Below are 23,947 nucleotides of genomic sequence, written 5' to 3'. Positions count from 1 at the left end.
CGCTTGCATTATACAAGCCATTCCCGCGCGCACACCCATTCACCTGTTACAACAGAAGCTCTGCTGATCCCCCAGCTTACTACTCAACTACGACCCTTTAATTTTATGTTCACGCGGGGGGAGGGGAGTGCGGTGAATAAGGAATGCTGGAGAGAATATGGTATAACTGTTGGTAACAGACTGTTAAAGGGTAGCCAAACATCATTAAGCAAACTACCGCGTTAAGTTTTAGCTTCTCGAGGCTACTTCCTTGAATTTCTGCGTAAAGCTGAAAGAACAACCAGGGTAACTACGCTCTCTCTCCCTGTTTGCCAGGGCCCGGCCCCCAAGGTGAGGAGGAGCCATAGCAGGGGCGGGCCGGCTGCGGAGGAAAGGCGGGCTTGAGGCCTCGCCATCGCCTCCCTTCTTTGCTGAGAGCCGCCGCCTCCCGCTTCCCAACATCCCCCGCGCTGCAGCGAGAGCCTCTACCGGGTCGGCCGCCGCTGGTTCTGCACCGGCTGCTCCCGCAGCTGCCTTCGGCTCCGCCATGGCCGCCTACAGCAAGTTTCTCACCGCACGTTACTCCACTATAGCCGGCGGAGCTGCTGCCGCTTGCGCTCTTCTCTGCCTGCTGAGCAAACGGCGGGGGGCGGCTGCCCAGCACGGGTGAGTAGCCCAGGCCGGCGGCGATTCGTGGAGGGGGCTGGTGGACGGGAACTGAGCATGGGGAAGGGGCGGCAGTGGGGGACCTGGGACTGGCCAAGGGAAGAGACTGGTTTTCTTGCCCCGGTGTTGATAGAAGGTGGAGGGGTGCTGTGAATGGGGTAAATAGTTCCCCCTCCCCAGAAGTCAGGGGGGAGGTTTCAGGTTGAAAGTGGGGGTGGGGAGAAGTGGGAACAAAGGAAACCCTGATGGGAACCCCGACGAGTTAGGTCTGAGCAAGGGTGGAGCTCTAAGAACCCTTGTAAAGCAGATGTACGTCGAGCCAGGCTGTTAGAGCATATCTCCCTGTATTGTCCAGGGCTTGAAGATTTCCAAATCCTGTCATCAAATAGTCTTTTAGTTGGAAATGCCGGGGATTGAACCTGAGGGTTCTTCTACATGGAAAACGTGCTGTCCCACCTTAGGTTTTCCTTTTTTTCTTCTCCAGTAGGTTCTGATTATTTATTCTCAAAACAGGTGGTAGTTCAACAGGTGTGCTTCTGCCTTTGCACATCCTCTGTAAATCCAGCTCTGTGGGCACGTGGGCTCACACCCAAATACTCAGCAGGTCCATGCTTGTGTTGTTTGCATAGTGCTATGTCATTAGATGCTCTGAGGCTGGGGATTCACTAGGAGATATGATCGTGTGTTTATACATTGTTTTAGTGCATGTGGAGATCTTTACATGCACTATAAATGGTTGGTTTAAGATAACTGGGTGACCATAGTACATGCAAGGCATATTGCCATAGGAAGAAAAATTTATTGAACTTCTGCTTGTCATGCCATACTTAAAGGAACCCTATTTAAAAAGCTGGAAGCACAGAGTTCAGCCAAGGAAATGGAGAGTGTAGGGCTTTCATGTGATTTTAGTTTTTAGGGTGGCACCCCTTTTTGCTGCTTAATGATGCTGAGGCTTGCTTAAGAGTCTTCTTTTTACACAGGGAACTAGCTGTGAAATTGGTTTCCACCCATTTCTCTGAGGAAAGGGAGTGCTGTTATATTTACTCTTTAAAGAGGAATGTATGTTATAGTGCCTTAAAGTTATAGACATTTGGTAATTAGCCTTCATAAAATGCAGATTGTGGTTGATACTCTAGGTAACCTATTTATTACTAAGGCAAAGTTTCTTAAAGAGAAAGTCCTTCTACAAAGCTCAAGAAGTATGCATGTCTATGCAAAGAACTGGAGTCAAAATGCCAGCTTAAAAACTGATGAGCACAATCCTTTGGCCCTGTAGATAGCATGTAGGCAGGGCCGTCTTAACACATGGGCCTGATGGGCCCCATACTAATCTGTGTATGTTAACCCTTGGAAAATTGGAAAACTTCCAAAATTAACAGTAGTTGTAGTTGTCGTAGGGGCCCCAGTACACTGCTTTGCCCGGGGCCCATAATGCTGTTAAGACGACCCTGCATGTAGGGGGCCATAGGATAGTTTGGTATTCAAGATCTGTCCTGCGGATCTGTGCTTTGATCTCTCTCTCCTCCTTTGCTGCTAGCAAGGAAAGAACAGTGCTGGGTATATCTCTGAGATCAAGATGGTGGAGAAGAGGGTAAAGGGGGCATGTTGTGTTGATGGGAGGAGCTTGAGGTGCCAGGATGCAAGCTAACTTGATGGTGCTCCATCTTCCTTCCCTTCTCCTTCAAGGTGCCTCAGCTAGATAGCTCAGATCAGCCGACTAGCTAAGATGCTGAATGGAAAGTGCGAAGAAAACACGATTACTGCCCAGTTCAAGGATAGAATTATTCTTAAACTCTTTACTTCTCATAATTAAAGCTTTGGAGAGGCAGTTTGAATTTTTAGAAAGGGAAGAATCCCTGCACAAAGCCAGGGAACCACCATTCATTAGTCAAGGGAAGGCAGGTAGATTGGGAACCTGGACCTGAAGTTCTCACCCCTGCTGTATATAGATACAAAACATTTTATATTGTTTGAGATTTGCCTTGTAAAAACTGCTAGGTAATTATATGTTTATTTGAAGTAGCTGCTATATAGGAATAAGATGAAGAGCATTTTTCTAATTTTTAGAATACAGTAGTCACCTTCTTTTGGAACGGAGACAGTAAATCTTGGGCATAAAATTTTCCAGATGCACCATCTTATTGTGCAAATGAACTGTTCGTTCATTTGATGCAGCCTGCAACTTTTATTTGGGAACAAATTTCTGTAAGTAAGTCATTTTTTCAGAGTTTGTGATAGTACCTATACAGAGGATGATGCATTCTGGATTTCACAGTTGCAGCCTTTATGAAGTATGTGTGTGTGTATATATACACCTACAAACTATGAATGTGTTTTTTCATAGATTAGACAAATGTGGGCTGCAGGACAAAAAGGAATGTTGTCCTTGTTATGTAGTGATATTACTATTAAATATTTGTGTATTTAATTTTTAATAGTAGTGTGGTAGGTATAAATACATAATAGTGAATTGACATCTCTGCCTAAATGAAAAGACAAATGAAGAGATACCAATTTTTAATAGGGCTGTGAAATTATCAGACTGCTGAATTTGAATAAGGAAAACTGAAGCAGATATGGTAAATTTACTGAGTAGTGTTTACTTAAGCTATTTTGTATAAGAGCATTTTTTATTATTTCCATTCCTCAGCCGATTTGCCAAATTTGACCTGAGTGCCAAGTTGAGAGTGACAAAATCTGAGGACGTAGTACATCTTCTACATCCCTGTAAGAAGGAAAAGGACAGGGTATAAATATAATAAACAATATTATAGAGGATGTGGAATAGACTTGAATAATTAGTGAGGTATGAAATGTGGATGATAAAGTACTTAAAATGATGGTACTGGAAGAACTCCTAGTGTGTAAGATCAGTTTAGAAAGCAGACAGCAGAATGTCAGGAAGAGGTCTTGGACAGTGGAAGGCTGGGTGGCTGCGCAGTAAAGCAATAGAAATGGTATCATGATGAGAGCTGGTGATTTTTTTTTTTTATTTTCTGTGGTGACAAATATGGAGTAAGACCTCTCAGGTGGGAGGGAGTTGGGATTTCTAGCTTATTTATCTAGATATCCATAATTATTGGCTTAAGTTACTAGCCACCCTCTACTTGTGCTTTCCCTGTTACTCCCCGGAAGCCTGTGGTTTTCACAAAAGGTGCAAGGCAGAGGCAGGGCCATGCTTTTACAGGCTGTATCACAAAGGTGAGAAATGGTAGGAGAAAATCCAGCTATTTCTTTTCTTGACCAGCTCTCAGCATGGGTGACTGAAGATCTTGCTTCTCTCTGAAGTAGGGGATTAAGCAAAGAGGTGGGATCTTAATTCACTTGCACTGAAGTCGGGAAATGATAAGAAAGCATATGGTAGTCATCTTCTGCAATCCAGTGCTCAAATGAAAGTTCAGGAAAAGAGATATGTTGCTGAGCATTATGCTTGTTTGATTAATTCATAGATACACTACTATCCTATCTTTTTTCCTCCAAGGAATCCTAGGTAGCATATATAATCTCACTCTCCATTTTATCCTTCTGACAACCTTTTCAAATAGGTTACACTGAGGGGCAGTGATTGGCCAAAAGTTACCCAGTAAAATTTATGGTCTGAGTTGAGGATTAGAATTCAGACACCCTAATTCTAGACAGACACTCAAACCACTATACCACGCTGGTCCTCTGAATGTATGTTTCACATTTCCCAAAATATAATAGTTTTGATATTTCACTATGCCCTATGAAAGGCCATATACTGTATAGCGTAAGCTCTCTGACAACATTTGGTAAACATTACTGAATGTTCTGCATGTTAACATGAAGCATGTACAAGTAGGTTATTAACTTTTGCCCTACTCAGATGAATGATTATTTCATGATGTTGAAATGCTTCAGTCATTCTGTACACTTTCCTTTTAACTGCAAAGGCATCGAAAAACTGGATTAGAGTTGACGATAGGCTTTTTGAGAAGTATTATGTCGACAGTCTTGTGTTAATAATGTCGGAGTGTGTAATGCTTCAAGTCTCTGCAGTAGTAAGTGCTCCTTATTTCAGTAGGAATACATCTTTTGTTTGTTTCATTAACTTCCCAAAGTAAACAATAATAGCTAGACCTTTCTATGTAAAAGCTGTTACTGTCAAAGAAAGGTAGCATGCAAATAAATGGATTTGGGAACTTGAGAGCAAGGTTTGTTTGTTTTTTAAAAATATCATTCAGAGTTAAATTGAGATGTTTTGTGACCCGAGATGGAATAGCAATCGGTGCCTTCCCAGCTCCAAATAGCAAAGTGTGCAGTGCCTAACGCTGGCACAATTATTTTGGTACCTGAGTTGGAACTCCCATGTACTTTTCTCCCTCTTAGAAATATATGCAATGAAGTAATGAATTGCTTCCTTTTCGTGACATTTGAAACCCAGTGCTGGAGGCAATTAGCTTACTTTGCCTTCTGGCAGGGCTATCCCTGCTGCCAGTGAACCAAATGAAGGCAGTGCTAATATGCCTAAGATTGGGCAAATGTAGAGAGGCATTCTTCCTCGAAAACTTAGTGAAGAAAATTACAACCTGAATTGTGGATAGGGAGAATCCAAGTTAGTGTAAGCTGGGCTTCCCCAACCTGGTACCTTCTAGATGTGTTGGGACCGCAACTCCCAAAATGCTGGCTACAGTTATGGTCCTAACTGCCTGGTTGAGGAAATTGTTGTAAAAATTTGTAGCTCTGTCTGACTCTTGGAAAAGCCTAGCATTGAAAGGGATATAGAATAAATTTAGTCGTAGCCCTGTTGTCCCATAAGAAAATAAGATTTCAACAGGTCAAACCAGTGGTCCATCTATTCAGCATTTTGTTTTTAGCAACTAGCCAGATGTCTTTGGAAAATATAGAAGCAGAGCATAAAAGGCAATTGATCCCTTCACCTGTTATTTGTCCCCAGTGTCACTTCCCAGTCTTCTAGTATCTGGGCTAGCAAGTGGAATCTAGTTACTCGATCCTTTGTAGAAAACAGCAGTGAAAGGCACTTGTGGATTTTATCTTTTTTACATTTTCTCTCAAAAGAATACCATGAGACTTTAATACAGAGGACTTAGAACATAACTTTACACAAAGGCCTTTTGTGTGCTTCTGCAACCTAGTATTGTGTAAAAGTATGAAGGCTGTGGCATGTCATGAAATAGTGAAAATACTGAAACAGAGTAGAATAATAGCTATAAATTAAGACTTACAGTTGAGGTTGCAATTCAGTTGATTAATCAGTAAGAAGAAGTGATTCAAAACATCTCAACTAAAAATATGCCTTTAGAGTAAAGGATATAAATAAAAGATATCTAAAGCTTGAGCATTTTAAATACAAACCATAAATGGTAAATAGCTTCTTAGAAATGACAGTCCTCCTTGTGTCTAATTGAAAAAGGAAAAACAATTTTTGCATTTAGAATTATGCTTTCTTGTATGCATATCTGTTCAGATTCTATCCACCAATGAATCCACTAAACTCATAATTAATTGCTATGTTCATGAATTGTTGTGAATCATCCAAAGATCTTTGGCTATCAGTTGTATAAAAATACTAGTAATGGTGAAATCCTATGCACATTCAAACCTAGAAAATAGCTGCAGTTCCCAGCATGCAGCAGCCAACCATATATGTTTTGTGTATTTTAGCATACAGTTTTCCTACCTACTTATGAAAAGTCCTTTGAAAGCCAAAGCATCATGGGATCCTTGACAAGAGTAATTAAACATGCTCAACAGGGGCACAGTGTCTCTGAGCAAGACTATCAGAGAAACGGGTAACTGAACTATTGTGTACAATATGTCTATCCATTTTCCTTCTGACATGAAACATTGCCTGTAGATAAAAGGTAATTTCCATATTACATCACCCTTGCACTTTGATTCCTGTAATCAGGGTCGATTGCATGGGTAGAAAAGGACATGAGGTGAAACAGTGCAAATTATACATAAGCATTGGCTCCTTTATACAGTAAAATGGGAAGTCTGTATTTTAGGAATCAGTAGCAAGAATTATATAATGAACAGTCAAGGAACAGAAATGAAATACTTATGTTCATGTACTTTCTATATGTTTCAATTCTTTCCCATACCAATAGCAACCCAGCTATAGATGAAGCAAGATTCTGGGATCTTCCTAGCTGTGCTGTACCTACCTCAGTCATTGGGGTAGAATTTGGAAAATGAAGGGGAGGAAATGCACTTTTGTAAATCAGTCCACCTTGAGAAGAGGCAGTGGGAAGAACGGATCACTTTGCTATTTAGCTTCTGGGTAGAGATTGCTGTCTGATTGCCTTCCATCACTAAAGAGTTTGTTGAGATGAGACTAAAGTCAAAAGTCTTCATATTTTTGATTCTTCTATCTGCTTGTACCCTCCCTGTTCTCCTTTGTGGGATCTTTTGGGGAACCTTTTTGGAGGGAAGCTGACATGTTAAAGACCTGAAAGCATCTTGCCTCTCACCAGTGCCATGATATCACCTCTCTGCTGGACATCTGGCTTCATGGAACCTGCACTGGGGCTCTGGTATGCCACCCCACAATACACAAAGATCCAGTGTATTCTATATTGGTTTGTAGTTTCAATTATGCAACTATATATTCGTGTACCTCTTGCTAAATGATGTTCAATTAAAAAATTAAGTACTGGTCAGTTTAAACAAAAATACGTTTTTCTCTTAATTCATTTTATTTGCTGGTCAAGCCCAAAACACATTTATTAGCGAAAAGTTGATATGAAAGGATGAATTAACAGGTATACAAATGCAGCATTGCTAGGTTAGGAAATATTTGTGTCTGCTTGCAAATAAAATTCATACCTAGTTTCAAAGAATGATGTACCACAGTGGGATTTTGACTTTTGACTCTTTAGAGACTTATTCAGCACCCTTTATTGGAAGAGCCCTTCAAAGTGCTACATACGGCACTAGAGCATCTTCTTGTGCTTATAAGTGTAATTCACAGTAGAAGTGACATTGTCATAAAATGTTGTGAACCAGTTGCACACCTAGCTCTTCAGGTTGTACCGACATGTTTAATGGTACAGTTTAGAAACATCCTCTCAATCGGAAAATTTTGCTTCCTTTCCAAGTTTGCTCAGCCAGATTTCAACTTTAATAGACCTTATGTAATTCCACCCAGGCAAGATTTTTTTAAAAAATCACATGAGCTAATTAACAGCAGCATCGTGAGAAGTTCTGAATAAATCTCCAGTTCTCTTTCATCACAATATAACAATAGCTTGATTTTACTTTGTTTTCAGTTTTTAATTGTATGGGTGTTTGAAAAAAATGCATTAGAGACAATCCAGTCAAATGGAAGCTCAATTGATTTCTTTAGAAGAGTTGAACATGGACTTAAGTACATATCATGCATACAGATGCCTCTTCAGACATCCTAGGTCAGTATGTGGAGTTCAGAAGCAGGGCTACTCTGGGCAGGCTACATTCAGAATGCAGCCAAAGGAACACACATTTTTGTGTGTAAATCTCCTTTATGCATGTTATATGTGAAGGTAGTAAGAGATCAAAGGAAGGTAACTTGTCCCCTTTTTAAAATAATAATTGTCTGACATGGATGGTGTATTGTAACTAATTTTAAAACTTCAACCAGGCATTCAAACTCCTTGAGTATTCTATAGTACAGGCTGCTTTTTATATCAAAGCTTTTGGATAATAAACAGTTTAGGAGAAGGTGTCTGTGAGAAGAATCTCTGTGTCAGAATCCAGTACATGGGCAGCAGAATAATAGACGGGGGCACCAGGAAACTAATTCAATGTCCAAACAATCCTTAAGCAAGTCAAACGGGCTGAGTTCAGAGCCAAGCGAAACAGAAGCACAGGGCAAGGTACAGTCCACTAGAAAATAATGTAGTCAGGGCAGAGCAGGAGTAAGAAGATACCCTGGGAACTGGCCAGGAGAAGGGGCCAGCAACAGGATCAAGGGGGCAGATGCAGGAACTCGGTCAGTGATCACCAGGAAGCTAGAGGGACTGCAGCAAGTCAGGCCTTTGTTACTAAAGCAGTTTCTGGAGGGAAGAGCCAGTTCTTCTACACCATTTGCCTCAGGGCTCCCGAATGGTGCTCATGAGGGCCCTGGCAGCTGCAATAGTTGTTGGAAGTAATCCTGCAACTGGTGCTTGGCCAGGGGATAGAGCTCTGAAGCTACCTTAGATACCCTGCAGGCAAAATCAGTGTTAATTTGCACTCTTGCCTATGTACCTCTCACCATGAATATGGTGAAGGAACTCATTTACTACTCCAAATATGTTTCACGTTCTCTTCTGCTCTGCATCTAACAATGCAATGTGTCTGCAAAAAGGGCAAATAACATTTGCTATTGTCAGAATCCCGGAATCTCAATTTGAGAAGAGGGAATAAAACTCTTTCGTGGGAAAGACCAAGCATCCAGACCATCTGAGGCTTTATTGTTTTACCCCCAAGGTTTCCATGGTACACTCACGATAATGCATGCTGCATTACCGGGCAGGCAGAGATGAACTCTGCTGCAAAGCTTCAATACCATTACAGGGCATTTATAGGTACACAGGTACAGGGCAATTGATGACAGAATGCAGATTACAATAAGATTCTGAGGTCACCACATACAGAACAGATAAAGAAATGTCAGTCAATCACACTGTAACAATGAGATTACAATATTTATAATTGTCTGTATTGACACTTTAGTTGAGTAACTTGAACCCATCTCCAGGTCTGCTCAGACATGCAAATTCAAGCTACTAGAAACTATTCATGATAAGCTCAGACCCTTATCTTGACTCTAAACATTCTGTATGATCAGGGCACATGGAGCCCTCTGGGCTATCAAAAGATTATTGTAAACTGAATTCCAACAATGACTATTTACAATGGATATTTGGGCTAAAATGGCCTGTCTGCTGTAGCCTACAGCTAAAGGTGAGAGAAAGGAGGCGGGGGGGGGGGGGGATGCCATTTTTTAAATAGTGACAGCTTGGTTTTGAGAAGGAAGACAGGATTTGATCCCACAATTCAAAAGCACACAAAAGTAATGCTTTTCAGACAGGATTTACCCAAATTTTCCCAACACTATTTTAGGCATCATTAATAGAAGTATCACTTCCAAATTCCATTAAATACTAGTTTCTCTTTAGTCAGCACTGGAGTACTGTGTCCAGTACAATATGTGGAGGGTGCAATCCTTTTGTCCCATGAGGATTCTCATAAGCCATTTTCAGTTTTCTAGATTTAGTGCTGGGGAAGGGGAGGAAGGAGGCTGGGGTGCTGATTAGAACCAGTGTAAGTCCACAACCCCCGTCTCCTTTCCTCCTTGGCATCCTGTTCCCTGCTTCCCTTTCCAGTTGCAGCACTGGAAAGTTAGCCAGCCAGTGTGTGTTTTTCCATGCTAGTTGAAAGTAGGCAGGGTGGGGTTTCTACCTCTGTAGTTTCAGGTCAGTGATTGTAGGATCTCAGAGCTGGCACTTGAAAGAATCCTAGGGCCTCCCAGACAAAATTGGAAGGCCGCAGGATTATACTTTTAGACACAATAGCATCATTATGCGGCAGTTAAATAAGTTATCAATTGCATATTTATGTAATCAGTTATTTTTCATATGCATATATAACAAGTCCATCATCCATTTTCTAAATGTAGCATACATTGTCTTCTGGTTGCGTCTTGATTTGCCAAAGGAACTTTTACACTTAGGAAGAATGTTCTGGGTTAGACTCAATATAAAAAAATGATAAAGGTTTTGATTTTTGTAAATTAAATTGAATTTCTCTTTGTCAAAATAAAGTGACTAAATCCCAAGTTAGTGAAATTAGTAAATGAAAAAAGTCTTGTTGAAATGAGGTTAAGCTAACATGTTAACTGCTTTCATTTGAAAGTTGGGGTGTAGAGAAAATAGACTGTTGTATGCAGTGTTTTAAATTCCTTTCACTTCCAAAACTGCTGTGTATTACTCTTGTGCCTGAAAAAGAATTTTTTTTTAATCTGGTGACTTTTCAAGAACTCATAACAAAGATCAAAATATTAGATTATAGTTTGTTAAAGCTATAAAACTAAAATACATTTTTATTGCAGAAAGAAAAGTGGAAAAATATTACCCAGCAATGAGGTGAGTCTTATTGTATTTATATATTAAATAATTATGAATGACTATTAAAATCCATGAATTTCACTGAACAGTTCAACATAATTATTTTGGAATGCAATAGTATGTTCAGTGCTGTAAACTAAGGGTAGGCAGAATGTAAACGTCCAGATGTGTTGGAATGCAAGAAGCTCCTTGTCAGCATGGCCAGTGGTCAAGAATTCTGGGTGATGAAATTCAAAACATCTAGATATATGTTTTCCACCCACTGCTGCTATAAAGAACTTGGAAAAGGGTTAATGGTACATTTTTATAGAGTTGGAAAATGCGATGTCTTTTAGGTGATACAGGTAGATTGACCTAGAAATCCTGTATATAAGTACTGAGAAGTAAGTTCCATTGGATTTTGGTAAGTGGATATAGCATTATTGCTAGTTGTGAAGTCGTGTCCAACCCATCACGACCACATGGACAGCATTTCTCCAGGCCTTCCTGTCCGCCACCATCCCCCGGAATCCACTTAAGCTCAAACCAACTGCTTCACGTGACTCCATCTAGCCACCTCATCTTCTGCTGTCCCCTTCTTTTGCCGTCAGTTGTTCCCAGGATTAGGCTCTTCCTTCTCATTAGGTGGCCAGAGTATTTGAGTTTCATCTTCAGAATCTGGCCTTCTAAAGAGCAATCAGTGTTGATCTCTAAGACTGACTGGTTTGATCTCCTTGCAGTCCAAGGGACTCGCAGGAGTTTTCCCCAGCAGGATGTAAGCATGACAGCCTAATTAGAGTAACTCTAAAATATAATTGATTCCAGCAGGGTTTTCTGTGGCTTTTGTAAATAGAAATACATCTAAGTTTGAAAAAGTTTAGCTAAGATCAATAGAAGTTGGAAGCAGATTTGCAGATTGGACTATTTTATATGGAGAACAGAATGATTTTAAATGGGGCTAATGTTTGGCACTTGGATGGTACATTTCACAACTCTTTAAAACATATCTGGAAGTATTGGTGTTGATTGTTGATCTGTGTTTTGTACAGCAACAATTGCTGGGTGATAGTTCTCCTAGCTGTGGTTTGGAAGTAATGTAATTTGTGATATCTCTGTATCTGATCTATTTTCAAGAGGCAAGAGCTTTATGGTAGTTTTCCTTTGGGGCCAAAATAAATCAGCTACAGAGATTTTTTTTTGAAACCTAAACTCTATGCACCGTACTGTCCAAAGCTAGAAAAATAGATGTATATGTGAATTGTAAGAAACTGCTACTGATGTTTTACTGGGTGGATTTTTATTGAATGTGATGAACAATTATGGAAAAGTGTTGAAAAAGTCACCCTTTTCTGCATTTTATTGGGTAAATTTAACTAGTACTTAATTGTTTCAAATTTATTTCCATCCAGCACAAACTATTTCAGGTGTACTGTTGGGCAATACGCATGCACACCTGTTAGAGCAATATGGCAGTGGAACCCATTGCCTGGGGGGTTTTGAGCATTCCAACATAGGAGGCATTCAAGAGGCAGTTGGACAGTCATCTAGCAGGAATGCTTTAACTTGCAGCTCTGCTTTGAGCAGGGAGTTAGTCTTGATGGCCTTACTCCAACTCTACTAGTCTATGATCCATGATGCTATGATATACCCATCACCACCATGGTTCAGGCTCATTATATTTAGTTCTTCATTTCTGCCTCTGAGATAAGTGGACATACCTTTGTCCCACAGAGCTCAGTGCTGGGTGAAGAAAAGATCAGCTATTCCTCCTTTTCATGCACAAAATTGCTGTTTCCCTTCAAGAATGGCTTGAAGTAATAGACCGCTTGCTTACTCGTGAGTGGATCCACTGACAACTAGAAGAGCTACAGCCTATTGCTTGAAACATAGCCTTTTTAAAAGCAGAGCCTTTTGATTCTGCCTCTAGCACAACCCCCAATAAGCGGTTGCTATAGATTTTCCAGGGAAACCCAGCTAACACTACTGGCAGGGCTTTAGAGGTTGCTTAAGCTGGTACTACATCATTTGAAAAAGCAGAACAGTGTTGGAGCCTGTCCATGGAAACCTCATTTAAATCCTTGTGTATATGTTAAAATATTCTGTTACCATTTGTGTGTGGTGTTGTGCATCATTGAGTTCATTGGGGTATGTGTTGTTTGCATCAGTTCTGATAATTTTGCTAGCAGTTGCACAAGTGCTAGTGAAACACCATGGTTTGTACTTTTTCTGCTAGTATAACTTTGGATAGAACCCATAGAATAAAACAAAATAAGGCAAGCATAGCTCTTTTGAAAAATGAACAGTTTGTGTGTTGTTTGATAGCTTTAGAGCCTCAGCAGTAATTTACACAGAATGGTTCAAATTTATTGAAGGTAGCTGGTATACACTAGTAAAATTGCACCTAATATTTTATAATAAATTGACCAAAATAGAATCAAATTCAAAATAGTAAAAATTGTTTTGTTCTTTACATATGCAGAAAGAAGTTAAGAAAGAGCGAGCTGTAGTAGACAAAGTTTTCTTTGCAAGAATATGTCAAATCTTGAAAGTGATGGTCCCTAGAACATTTTGTAAAGAGGTAAGCTATAAATGAAGAACTGTTAACCTACCTAATTATGGCTTTCTAAAATGGCATCATAATTCTGAAAATCTAGTCACTTGTTGCTGTTTCCATTGCTGGAAATAGGTCTCTATTAAATCTTGAGAATCATACAATTTAACTTATGTGCATGCCCTTGAATAAATCTAGAACACTGTTTTCTTTTATTATTATAATTTAGCTCATTTCTGTACCTCCTGGGAGCCTGGTCTTCTGTGTTCTCCAGATGAAAAATCTCCTTTTCAGTTGTTAAATTTTATGGAGAGTAGACATTCACGAGCCTGCTTCTATTTTTTCCAGGAACCTAGAACCTGTTTGTTGTTTGTTTTTTATTTTAACACATTTATATCCTGTGTTAAATGTCTGTCTGTCAGACAGGTGATCTCAGTACCAAAGCCACAGTCGTAGATACAGTACTGAAATCACAATCTTAAAACAAAACCCTAACAGGATGGGGTTACTGAGAAATTGGCAACAGTTCAAGGCATGCGCAATTTGCCATGCTGCTCGAAAACAGCAGTATCCTCACAGTGTGCTGGAAACAAGTGAGTGATGAGACTACATGGACAAACTAGCTAATCTCTACAAAGGTTCTGTCTCATGTGAACACCCACTTCAACTTAAATGACAGTAGGGCAGAGAATAAGGTCTCAGGTGAAAATCTGAGTGTGAAGCTAGGTTTATTTTGTAGGTGGTCCTTTTAATTATTTTGGCCTGTCAGTTTAGAAGTCATCACCAGAACTTAGGCTGTTATAATCATGTGAAAGTGCAGACGAGGCAAATTAAATTTTGTATTTTTATATTTAATGGTAATTTATTATGTACTATTGTATTTCAATGTATTTTATCATGTTGTAAGCCGCCCCGAGGTTTCGGCAAGGGGCGGCATAGAAATGTTATAATAATAATGATGATGATGATGATGATGATGATGATGATGATGATGATGAAGGGATTGGAGCAATTGTCCTATGAGGAATGGTTGCTCCAACTCGGATTGTTTAACTTAGAAAAAAGGCAAGTTAGAAGAAACATGATAGGGGTACTTAAAATTATGCATGAAAAGTGCATGGAGACATTCTCTCCCTCTCCCATAATGTTAGAACAAGGGTAGATTAGGACAGAACAAAGTATTTTGTCACACAGTACATAGTTAAATGATGGAATTCACTGCTACAGGAACTAGTGATGGCTTCCAATTTGGATGCCTTTAAAAGGGGATTGGGCAAATTCATGGAGGAGAAGCTATCAATGTCTACTAGGATTACTGGCTAAGTGCTAGCTCTGTTATCAGAGGTGGCATGCCTGCATGCACCTGTTGCTGAGCAGCTTGGGCAGGATGAACTTTTCTACCCATCCTGCTTGAGGGATCCTGTGGGCAGCTGGTTTTTCTCTGTGTGAATAGAATGCTGGACTGGATGGACCTTTGGTCTAATCCAGCATGGCTTTTCTTGTATTCTTCATGTTGAATTGTTCCCACATAATTGGAGTTATATGATTTACATGGTGAAAACTAAGTGCTTCACATGCATTTCAAGGGCAACCTTCTGTAGAACAGATTACATTATTCTAATCTGAATATTACAAAGACGTGTGGCATTTTTCTTTTTTGTGTTGCCTTCATACACATATACTACATTTGTGTGTGTTACATATTTATTTTAATTCTGTATGGGAGAAGTGAGGATACTACTAAGTGTTTTTTTGCCCAAGATGTGCAAAGGAAAGGTTTGAGCTTGCAACATACCATCTTGGTTGTTTTTGCTATACTATATTCCTGACTTAATTTAATTGTGAATGATTGAAAACTGGGTTGTGGTTAAGCAAGTTGCCTAAACTTTTTATGGAAAACTTTTAAAGAAAATACAGTTTCTAAATGCTCTCTCCTCATCTTTACTTGTACTAGACAGGTTATTTGGTACTTATTGCCATTATGTTGATACTTCGCACGTACTGTGATATTTGGATGATTCAGAATGGAACAGTTATTGAGAGGTAAGTGACGCTTAATTGTGATACCAAAGAACAGAGCTTATATACAAAGGGCAGATACTTGGCTTAGATGTGTACAGACAATGGCTCAGTTCATTTGTAAAGAAACTATGGCTTACTGTGTGGAGAATGGAGGCTTTCTTTTAAAAGGAATTTTTGACAGGGCTAAACAGGTAACTTTTTAATATGGACATAGAGATTTCATGGCTCCATGTGTCCCTGTCAAACCCCCCCCCCCCCACACCATTTATCTCTGCCAAAAACTCGTTTTAGAAGAAACTCTTGGCTTTGGCAGTTGCCAAAGAAACTGCTCTTGTAAATGGGTGAGTTGTATGCTTCCACTTTGCTGAGCATCTAGAAACTAGTGAAAAGGTTGCGGAAGAATTGTCAAGTCCACATTTAAAACTTAGAGGATCTCGCTGCAAGTGGGATTATCTGCACACCACTCACTTTTACAAGTAAAAATCTTACGGCTTGGCTTTGTGATTGACAACTCACTGTCTAACAGCTGTAACCTAACTGAAGCCTGGTTTTGTCAGTGTCTATGAATGCCACCTTCTTTGCAGCAGGTATTTACCAAAGACATTAGCAAGGTAAGGCTTGGCATTTCAAATAGTTACAGTTTTATATAGGCATACTTGGTCATATAAAGTACTGGAAAAAAATTACTTAAAAGTTTTGTGCGCACATATCTGGTATGGAAACAAAACAAAGTATTGATGGTGAGCCAGTGAAGAGTGCCCTAATGTGCTTCTTGGGCATTTTGGTGTGGTTGTCACTTTGGAGAATGTGAAAAGCAATCTCAGGAGGAAAAAGGGAGGGGGGCAGTCACAGTGACTACAAAGGGGTTCATGATTGGAGCAGGGAAAGGATGTCTATTGGGTGCACCATGAGTTGTTCCATAGACAATCCTACCTGCACAATTCACAGAGTAGGTTGTAGTGTTGTATGGACTTGTGCCATGAAAAGATAGCTTTTTATCTCCTTGAACCAAATAAAATGAAAAGTATGCAAGGTTAGAGCTTGCTGCAACTCATTCTTGGAAAAGAAAACCATGGTTTCCCATTCAGTCCTCTGTGTAACCAATGTAGCTGCCCTGTTATAAGGTGGTGCACACAGAAAAAAAGTGCTACAGAATATCTTATTTTTGTGTAATATACTGTTTAAATACCATGCAATCTTGTGAACAGAAGTGATATCCAGAAGCATTATGTATGTCTGTTTTAAAGTATATTCGTAAGGTTTTATGTTTTTTATTCCAGATTTCAAAATACCATTTAAAAATACTAATTTGAACAAGTTATTTTAAAACTTCTCTCACTTGTATTTCTGCTTGACATTCATAAAACACTCCTGTGTTCTCCCCGAAATAATTATTGTACATATTCTGAACACAAACCATGGAATTATTCTTTTTATTTTATACATTCTGATCTTTTCTTAAAGTCAGTTGTCTGTCTTGCTCCCTTCTGCGGTAATAATCATACTATATTTACGAGTATGTACTGTTAATTATATAATAGTAACTGCAAAGTTAGTTGCAAAATTGTTAAATTATGTACTTTTTTTCTTGCAGTGCAATCGTAAGCAGGGATCTGTCACTATTCAAGAAATTCTTTATTAAATTTGTAGTTTCCATTCCACTGGTAAATAGATGTTGTAAATATTAGCATGCATCTGCTATATTTATGGTCATAACTGAAGCAATTTGCATTTTATATCCAGTGGTTTATGCTTTCAAAGATTTAGTTTGAATAGTGTCAACTAAATTGTATGGTCTACAGTGCTTCTGTGGCTTTTTCATTTTCATCTTAATTGCTTCAGAATGTATATTCTTACAAGTTGTTCTGAATGGTGTTGGTGATTTTTGCTGCTGCTTTCTACCTCTTTCAAAGAAACTCTATACCTAGGTTGAAGAGAGAACAACATTTTTAGAAACCCTCCTCCTTCAGTTTTTGTTCTAGATCAAGGAATTACCAACATTCATCTCTTCCTACTATGTTTTTAAACCATTGTCATTATTCTTCCATTCTTCTAATTCTTCATCTTTTAAAATAGATATCCATTTTCTCCATTTCCTTTTTTGTTTTCTCTTCACATTTTGATATGGCCTTTAAAATGATCCTACTTATCAAAATGTTCCTGCTCACTGGTCTGATATTAATTTGTTACCAAGAACATGGTGCTGCATTTTAAAGTTTCCTTGTCTGCAACAAACTAATAATAGGGAATGTGGACAGGGCATTGAAGATCATGATGACATCAGGATATAGTATGAGTTTAACCCTTGTGGAGGGGTGGAATTTAACATTTGGCTTCATTAGTGGCAAATCTGTATCGTTTGTAATATGTAGTTCCTCCCTTGGAAAAATAATGTGTATGTGGAAGCCAGTAGTCCTTCAGATGTTATCCACAAGAGGAACAGGGAGGAGGATGGGTTTCCTTAAACCAGCTGTTACTTTGTCAACAGATGTGGGAACACATCTGTAATGCCTATATGGTGGAAATGGAATCCTGCTGCTTTCTGGGTTAAACTTCTTGTCCTGTGTTCACCTTAAATGGCTTTCCACACACCGTTGGGAAGCAAAATGGGTCATGCTTCTTTTGCCGCTAACATTTTGCATGTGGTGGTTTGCAGTGCTATCATTGGCCGCAGTAGAAAAGATTTCAAGAGGTACTTGTTCAACTTCATCGCTGCCATGCCTGCTGTAAGTGGTGCTTTTTGTTGTTGACATCTCTCTGTCCAATCCCAACTTTCCAGCTGAACCTGAAAGAAATTTTTGAAAAAGGCTTGAGAAATTCTATACTTTTAGGGTCATAACTGATTCTAAAGTGTGTAGGAGATAAGTAATACAAGCTTTCCTTGACCTATGCCACTTTGTACTCATGTATCCTCTAACAACAAAGCTGTCTTCTCTGCTGTGTTTCATTCTCATGTTCCCCTTGTGTATTACAATGTTTTAATTTAAGAGTCTAAAAGACACTGGGGGAATGAAATGCTTAAAACCCAGAGTTTTAGGTTATATCTTTATTCGTTATGTCTGTGTCCCACCTTTTCTTCAAGGAGGTCAAGACAGCATGATGAAATTTTCCATTGAACAATACGATAAACTACTGTGTGCATTTACTTGGCAGCAAACATAAAGCTATATTAGACGTTAATGAAACCTTTTGTGTGAAAGTGAATTGAATGGAAAAGGGGTGTTACAGATCTGTAAGAAGAAGCATTTGTAGATCCAAGGCAACATACCTGTTTAGTCCCCCTCACACACACAGAGTAATCAAAAATCTTTATAAAAAGTTCCTGTTTTTTAAGTCTACTCTTCTAGAGTAAAGTGACTTACAAGAGCTAAAGAACACATACTTTGTTCTAATAACGTGTTTACTGTGTTAATATGTGCTAAAATTAAAGAATGCAATAATCCTTTATCCTGAAATGCATACACATTTTGCGCATAGCAACTATGCTATTCAGCTTGTGGCTGCTAGCTTGAACTGGAACAGCCACTTTTAGTTGATCAGATTAATCAATTTAAAAACACTAATCAGTGCCCCCGATTTGCAGTTCTTTACCCATCTTTAAAAACTGAAGGTACTGAATGCCATTTGAAAAGAGCTGTGGCATTGGCTTAAATTATGACTTAAATTATGACTTAGAAAATATGGCTTAAATTATGACTTAGATTTAGAGGTGATCTTCCCGTAGTGAAAAACCTCTTTTGCATACAGATATCCTATTCCTTTCCTAATAAGAGTGTGAGAAAATAAGCCCTACATCCTGAGAAGAAATTTTATTTATCCAGGCTTTTGCAGAAGTCTTTGTACAAGTTATTTCTTAAGATCTTGTGAAGCTCCATTAGATTATCTATGCTGTAACCCTTGCAACCCTCTTATTTTTCAAGTGTCTCATGCTGTAACATTTTACAACACACAGTTCATGATGGCACTGCTCTGTGAGTGGCACTAATATACTTTGGCTCACAGGTCTTCTAAGTTCATGATGTTGCTTTAGAATTAGTAGTTTTTCATGCAGATTTATTTATGCAGATACAGTTAATCGATTGATTAGTTAAATCAGCCAGTAAAGGTTTACTCAAAAGTAAGTCTCGCTACGTCTGTTGTTCTTATGCCTAAATCATCACATATTGGATTGGAACTGAAGAAACCTAAGATTTCTTTAGCTGCCTGTTGGTCTAAATTCGGATTTCATTGTGCTGTCTGATCAAGCCTAAGGTGCTGGTTTTTACGCTGCTTAAATCTTAAAGTGTTGCAGATGAAAGTTGTTTTATATTTTTATTTAGCTGTTTGGGGCTTGTATATCATATTATATTGCTGTTGTTTCTAGATTTCCCTGGTGAATAACTTCTTGAAGTATGGGCTAAATGAACTTAAGTTGTGTTTCCGTGTGAGACTCACAAAGTACCTTTATGACCAGTATCTTCAGTAAGTGATCATTGTTTTTCAGTGTATAATGTTAAATTAAAATAATATTGAAATAATTGCAACCAACCATAGATCATAAGTACTAAGATTGTTAAATGCCATTTTTAATTTTATAATTTCAGTAAAAATGCTATATTATGCTAAATTGCTGATTTCCTGACATTTTAGGGCTTACACATATTACAAAATGGGGAATCTAGACAACAGAATAGGTAATCCTGATCAGCTGCTAACACAAGATGTGGAAAAATTTTGTAACAGTGTAGTAGACCTATATTCAAACCTTAGCAAGGTAAGTTTAAAGAACATCACTGCTTGGTAATTTCTTAATCTGCATTGTTAACCCTTGTTTGAATATTTTTGGGATATAAGGATATTAAAAATATTAAAGCCCTTTGTCAGCCAAGTAGGGCTCTTCTGTCCGTGGTCAATATATGCGTGTTGGAGACTCATGAGAGAGCTTTCTCAGTGATGGCCTCCCATTTGTAGCTGTCTGTCCCAGGAAAGGCGTAATAAGCTCCCATTGCATCTACTTTTAATGTAAGTTAAAAAGTAAGTTAAGTTAAATACCCTTTTATTTACCCAAGCATTTGGCTCCTGACTTGTTGGTTTGGGTGTTTTTAGAATAGATTACTATTGTTACATTTTAACATTTCTATTATGATTATTAATATTATAAGCGTCTCTCTGCTCCTTTTGGAGGGAGGATGGAGTAAAAGAATTCTAAATGCATAATAAAATGGTGTTGTGTTACGGAAACTATGTTCTGTGCTTTGCACAAGAGAACAGTCAACAAAAGTTATGTTTGTTGAGTGTAACAAAGATTTGGTGGAGCTGTGTTGGTGCTAATTGAGTGGACAGAATGTCACTGTTGGATCTGTTGCAAATGTTTAAAATGGATTATTAAAATTAAATATTTATTGTAATTATTTGTGAGTAAACCCAGGTAACCAGAGAGTCCATTATGAGATGATTTAGCCATCCCAAAAATAATCTCTGCCAACATGTTGGATTATGCATTGTAAATAAACTTGCCTTTGATGTCTCCCAGCAGGGTCACATTTTGCATGTAACAAGTCAGTTCAGTTCTGCTGCTTTTTTATTTGATATATTCAGTTAGTATCCTACAGCATCAAGTTGTAGCTTAATGATTAATCTGTAGCCTTTAGCCTGCCAAGCCGCATCCCGGCTGAGGGTCAGACTCTGCCGTTTCATCATGAACCTGAAAGACAAGTGAAAGATAGGATTCTGCTCTGTTATTAAGCAGTGGACATAACAAAGGCACACTTGATTGCTTGATATGTTTTTGCACTACTGTGGTTTCTCTCATAAATGAGTTTTCTGAATAGAATTGGAATGTCTGCTTTGTATGCATTTTGATTAATTGACACTGCAGTGTTTGCGCTATGCCATTTCACCTGAGTTGGAAGAAAACATGCACTTCATTTGTTTTTAGTGCCCATTTCAGAATTCATTATTAATCTTAAACATTTTCTTTCAGCCATTTTTGGATATTGTTCTGTATATCTTCAAGCTAACAAGTGCAATAGGAGCGCAGGTAAAATCATATCTTTATTCATGCTTTTGAATGGGTTTCCATAAGATTCCTATGGACTGCAGTATTTAACCTGGGAAACCATACAAAATGTCACAAGCAGAAAGCCATTTTGACATGTATTTTCCCAGTAGTCTTGGCACATAGACAGAGATTCTGTTACCCCATAGCTGCAAAATGCTCTGTGCATGCAAGGAGCACTCAGTGTTGAAAAGAGTAGGACAGGTCTGCTTCTCTGGGCTTCATGTGCCTTGCAGACATTTCAGTTCCTGCTGACATGCAAATGCTGTGGGGCAGATGGCCATGTCTAAAAACCAGTATTTCTTTACAGTAAGCACATCATCTCTGCATGTGAGTATATGTTAATATTTTTTTTAAAATAATGATGCTAACAGATTTGTTCTGGAATTCTTCTTCTGTTCTCTAAACATTTTCAGGGTCCTGCTTCCATGATGGCCTACTTGATTTTTTCAGGCTTTTTCCTCACACGTTTAAGAAGACCCATTGGTAAAATGACTATCACAGAACAAAAATATGAAGGAGAGTACAGATTTGTCAATTCACGACTCATTACAAACAGGTATGAGTTTGTTTGAAGACAAAGCATATATTTATAAGATTATTATTGCATTGCATTTATACATGCCATTGTTTCTCTTGCAAGGAACGGAAGGTGGCTTACATAGTTTCTATTCCAATTGTATTCCTCTATTCCAAATTTAACTGTTTGGCAGGTTAAGTTGAGAGTCCATGACTGGCCCAAAGTCACCCAGGAAGGTTCACTGGTGGGGAATAAAACTGGATCTCTTAGATCCCCTGTATACAGGTTAGCAGTGCACCAGACCAGCTCTCAAATACTGCTATTGAAAAGAGATCCTTTCTGTATTCATCTGTTTTAAAAACACCTGTAACTTTGTATGAGAACCAATAAAAATTGAAAACCATAGTACCCAGTCTGAATGCATAGAATCTGTAAGTGCACATTGTTTCTTTCTTGTCTTTTTAAACAGTTTTTGATTACTGCCTTGTATTTTAAAATTGCTGCATCTGAAAAAGTATCATAGCAAAGGAGATTCTAGTTCGTCTAGCTCTTCACTGTTCTAGTTTTCTAAATACAAGGTGTTTCTTGTTTTTGTTCTCACCTAGGAGATCATTCTAAATTCTTATCCCCTACAAGTGCCTGTTTTACTAAGCATTCCACCCCATAATGATCCCCGTGTAGCTGTTCCCTGATTTCTAGTAATTTTTGTGAAAGATTCTTCATTAAAATTACTCTTTTTTATAGTGAAGAAATTGCTTTTTACAATGGGAATCAAAGGGAAAAGCAGACAATTCACAAAGCCTTCCGTAAACTGGTAAGTCAGCATAAAGTGGTTGAACAATCTGATAAATACTTTATACAAAGTAGGAAGCTATGGCCCACTTGGTTTATATTTGACTTTCTGCACAAGTGCTAGAGGGATAGTTTAATCAGACGACAATGTAATGAAATGTTGCCAGATTTAAAAAACCTATATTTTTATGTTTATTATGCACTACTACTGTTGAAATGTATTGCTATGGGATATAGTAAAATGAATGGAAGCTATTGGGCATTTTTTGTCTGTACCCTATGTTTGATTTAATAGCTTATTTCTAGACTACTGAGATGAATAGCTGTTGTTAACCATTAGTTCCTTTTGTATCAGCAGCAGTTAGCAAGGTTAAAAAGAGGAGGAGAGAAAAGTAATCAGAATTGCAGCCGCTTTTTTATCTCTTTGGTAGCACAGCATTCATCTTGATATATGCTTATGTGATTTAAAAAAATGTAACTCTTGTGGAATGTTGGCAAGCAGAACTGCATATGAGAGCACCAGTCCTGTGTCTGCTAACATAGATTGCCACCAAGTAAAAGTAAAGGGGTAGGATAAGAATAGGATTTCCAGGCATAACATAAATGATGATAGAGACTTCTCTTTTCTACAGCTACACCCTTGTACTTTGCTCCCTTGCTAGTCTTCATAATGGAAATAATCCTGTTTATGAATAATGAAAGATTGCCTCTTTCTGTTAAAGTTGAGGTTTTCAGGGTTCCTAAAAAAAAGAAGGCTCCTGGGTATATATTGTCCACCTTCTGTTAAATGTGTGCAATGCAGTAAGTTTAGATGTTTATTGAGATCTTGTTCCCACAAATGATGGTTGACTGTACTTTTCAGAGCTACTGCATATATTGATGCGATTTTCAATTTCTTCATTTTGCTAGGTAGAGCACTTGCACAATTTCATTTTGTTCCGGTTTACTATGGGCTTTATAGATACCATTGTTGCCAAATGTAAGTGTACACATTTTTCCCTTATCATAGATCTTTGCAGTAGTTTGTAGATGAAAAGTCACACGTTTTGATGTTCCATAGTTTCCCTCTCACTGTCCATCTTTGTTTTTAAGGTGCCTTGTGCAAGCAGGAAGGCATTTACATGTGAACCCCCCCCCGCCCCATTTCCATAGTTTCTCTAATCCTTGACACTGCCCTCTTATGTCACATTTCACACCATTCTAAAGACTTTCTGGACATGGGGAGTAGATTACCAAGATTAGGGTAAGGGAAAGCAGGTGGAATTAATGAGGAATAGATTAAAGCAGCATAGTATTGCCAGCCTGAGTTTATGTATCCTTGCCCA

At 38.6% G+C, this 23,947-nt stretch overlaps 1 protein-coding gene across 1 annotated transcript in view; it reads left to right on the top strand.

Annotated features, from left to right (window-relative positions):
• The first annotated feature begins 433 nt into the window (after positions 1-433).
• The window catches only part of ABCD3 (ATP binding cassette subfamily D member 3), a 36,195-nt gene continuing 12,681 nt past the window's right edge, over positions 434-23,947 (top strand). The window contains exons 1-11 of the mRNA XM_044432339.1: positions 434-645; positions 10,706-10,739; positions 13,180-13,278; positions 15,206-15,294; positions 17,930-17,999; positions 19,637-19,734; positions 19,903-20,026; positions 21,236-21,292; positions 21,727-21,869; positions 22,575-22,644; positions 23,532-23,601. Of these exons, the coding sequence (XP_044288274.1) occupies positions 527-645; positions 10,706-10,739; positions 13,180-13,278; positions 15,206-15,294; positions 17,930-17,999; positions 19,637-19,734; positions 19,903-20,026; positions 21,236-21,292; positions 21,727-21,869; positions 22,575-22,644; positions 23,532-23,601 (973 nt within the window). The 5' untranslated portion in view covers positions 434-526. The remainder of the gene's footprint in view (positions 646-10,705; positions 10,740-13,179; positions 13,279-15,205; positions 15,295-17,929; positions 18,000-19,636; positions 19,735-19,902; positions 20,027-21,235; positions 21,293-21,726; positions 21,870-22,574; positions 22,645-23,531; positions 23,602-23,947) is intronic.

Source organism: Varanus komodoensis, unplaced genomic scaffold, assembly GCF_004798865.1.
Source record: "Varanus komodoensis strain SLA01 unplaced genomic scaffold, ASM479886v1 scaffold24, whole genome shotgun sequence".
Taxonomy (NCBI): Eukaryota; Metazoa; Chordata; class Lepidosauria; order Squamata; family Varanidae; genus Varanus; species Varanus komodoensis.
Note: the sequence above shows the minus strand (reverse complement) of the source record. Positions and strands in the feature narration are given on the sequence as shown.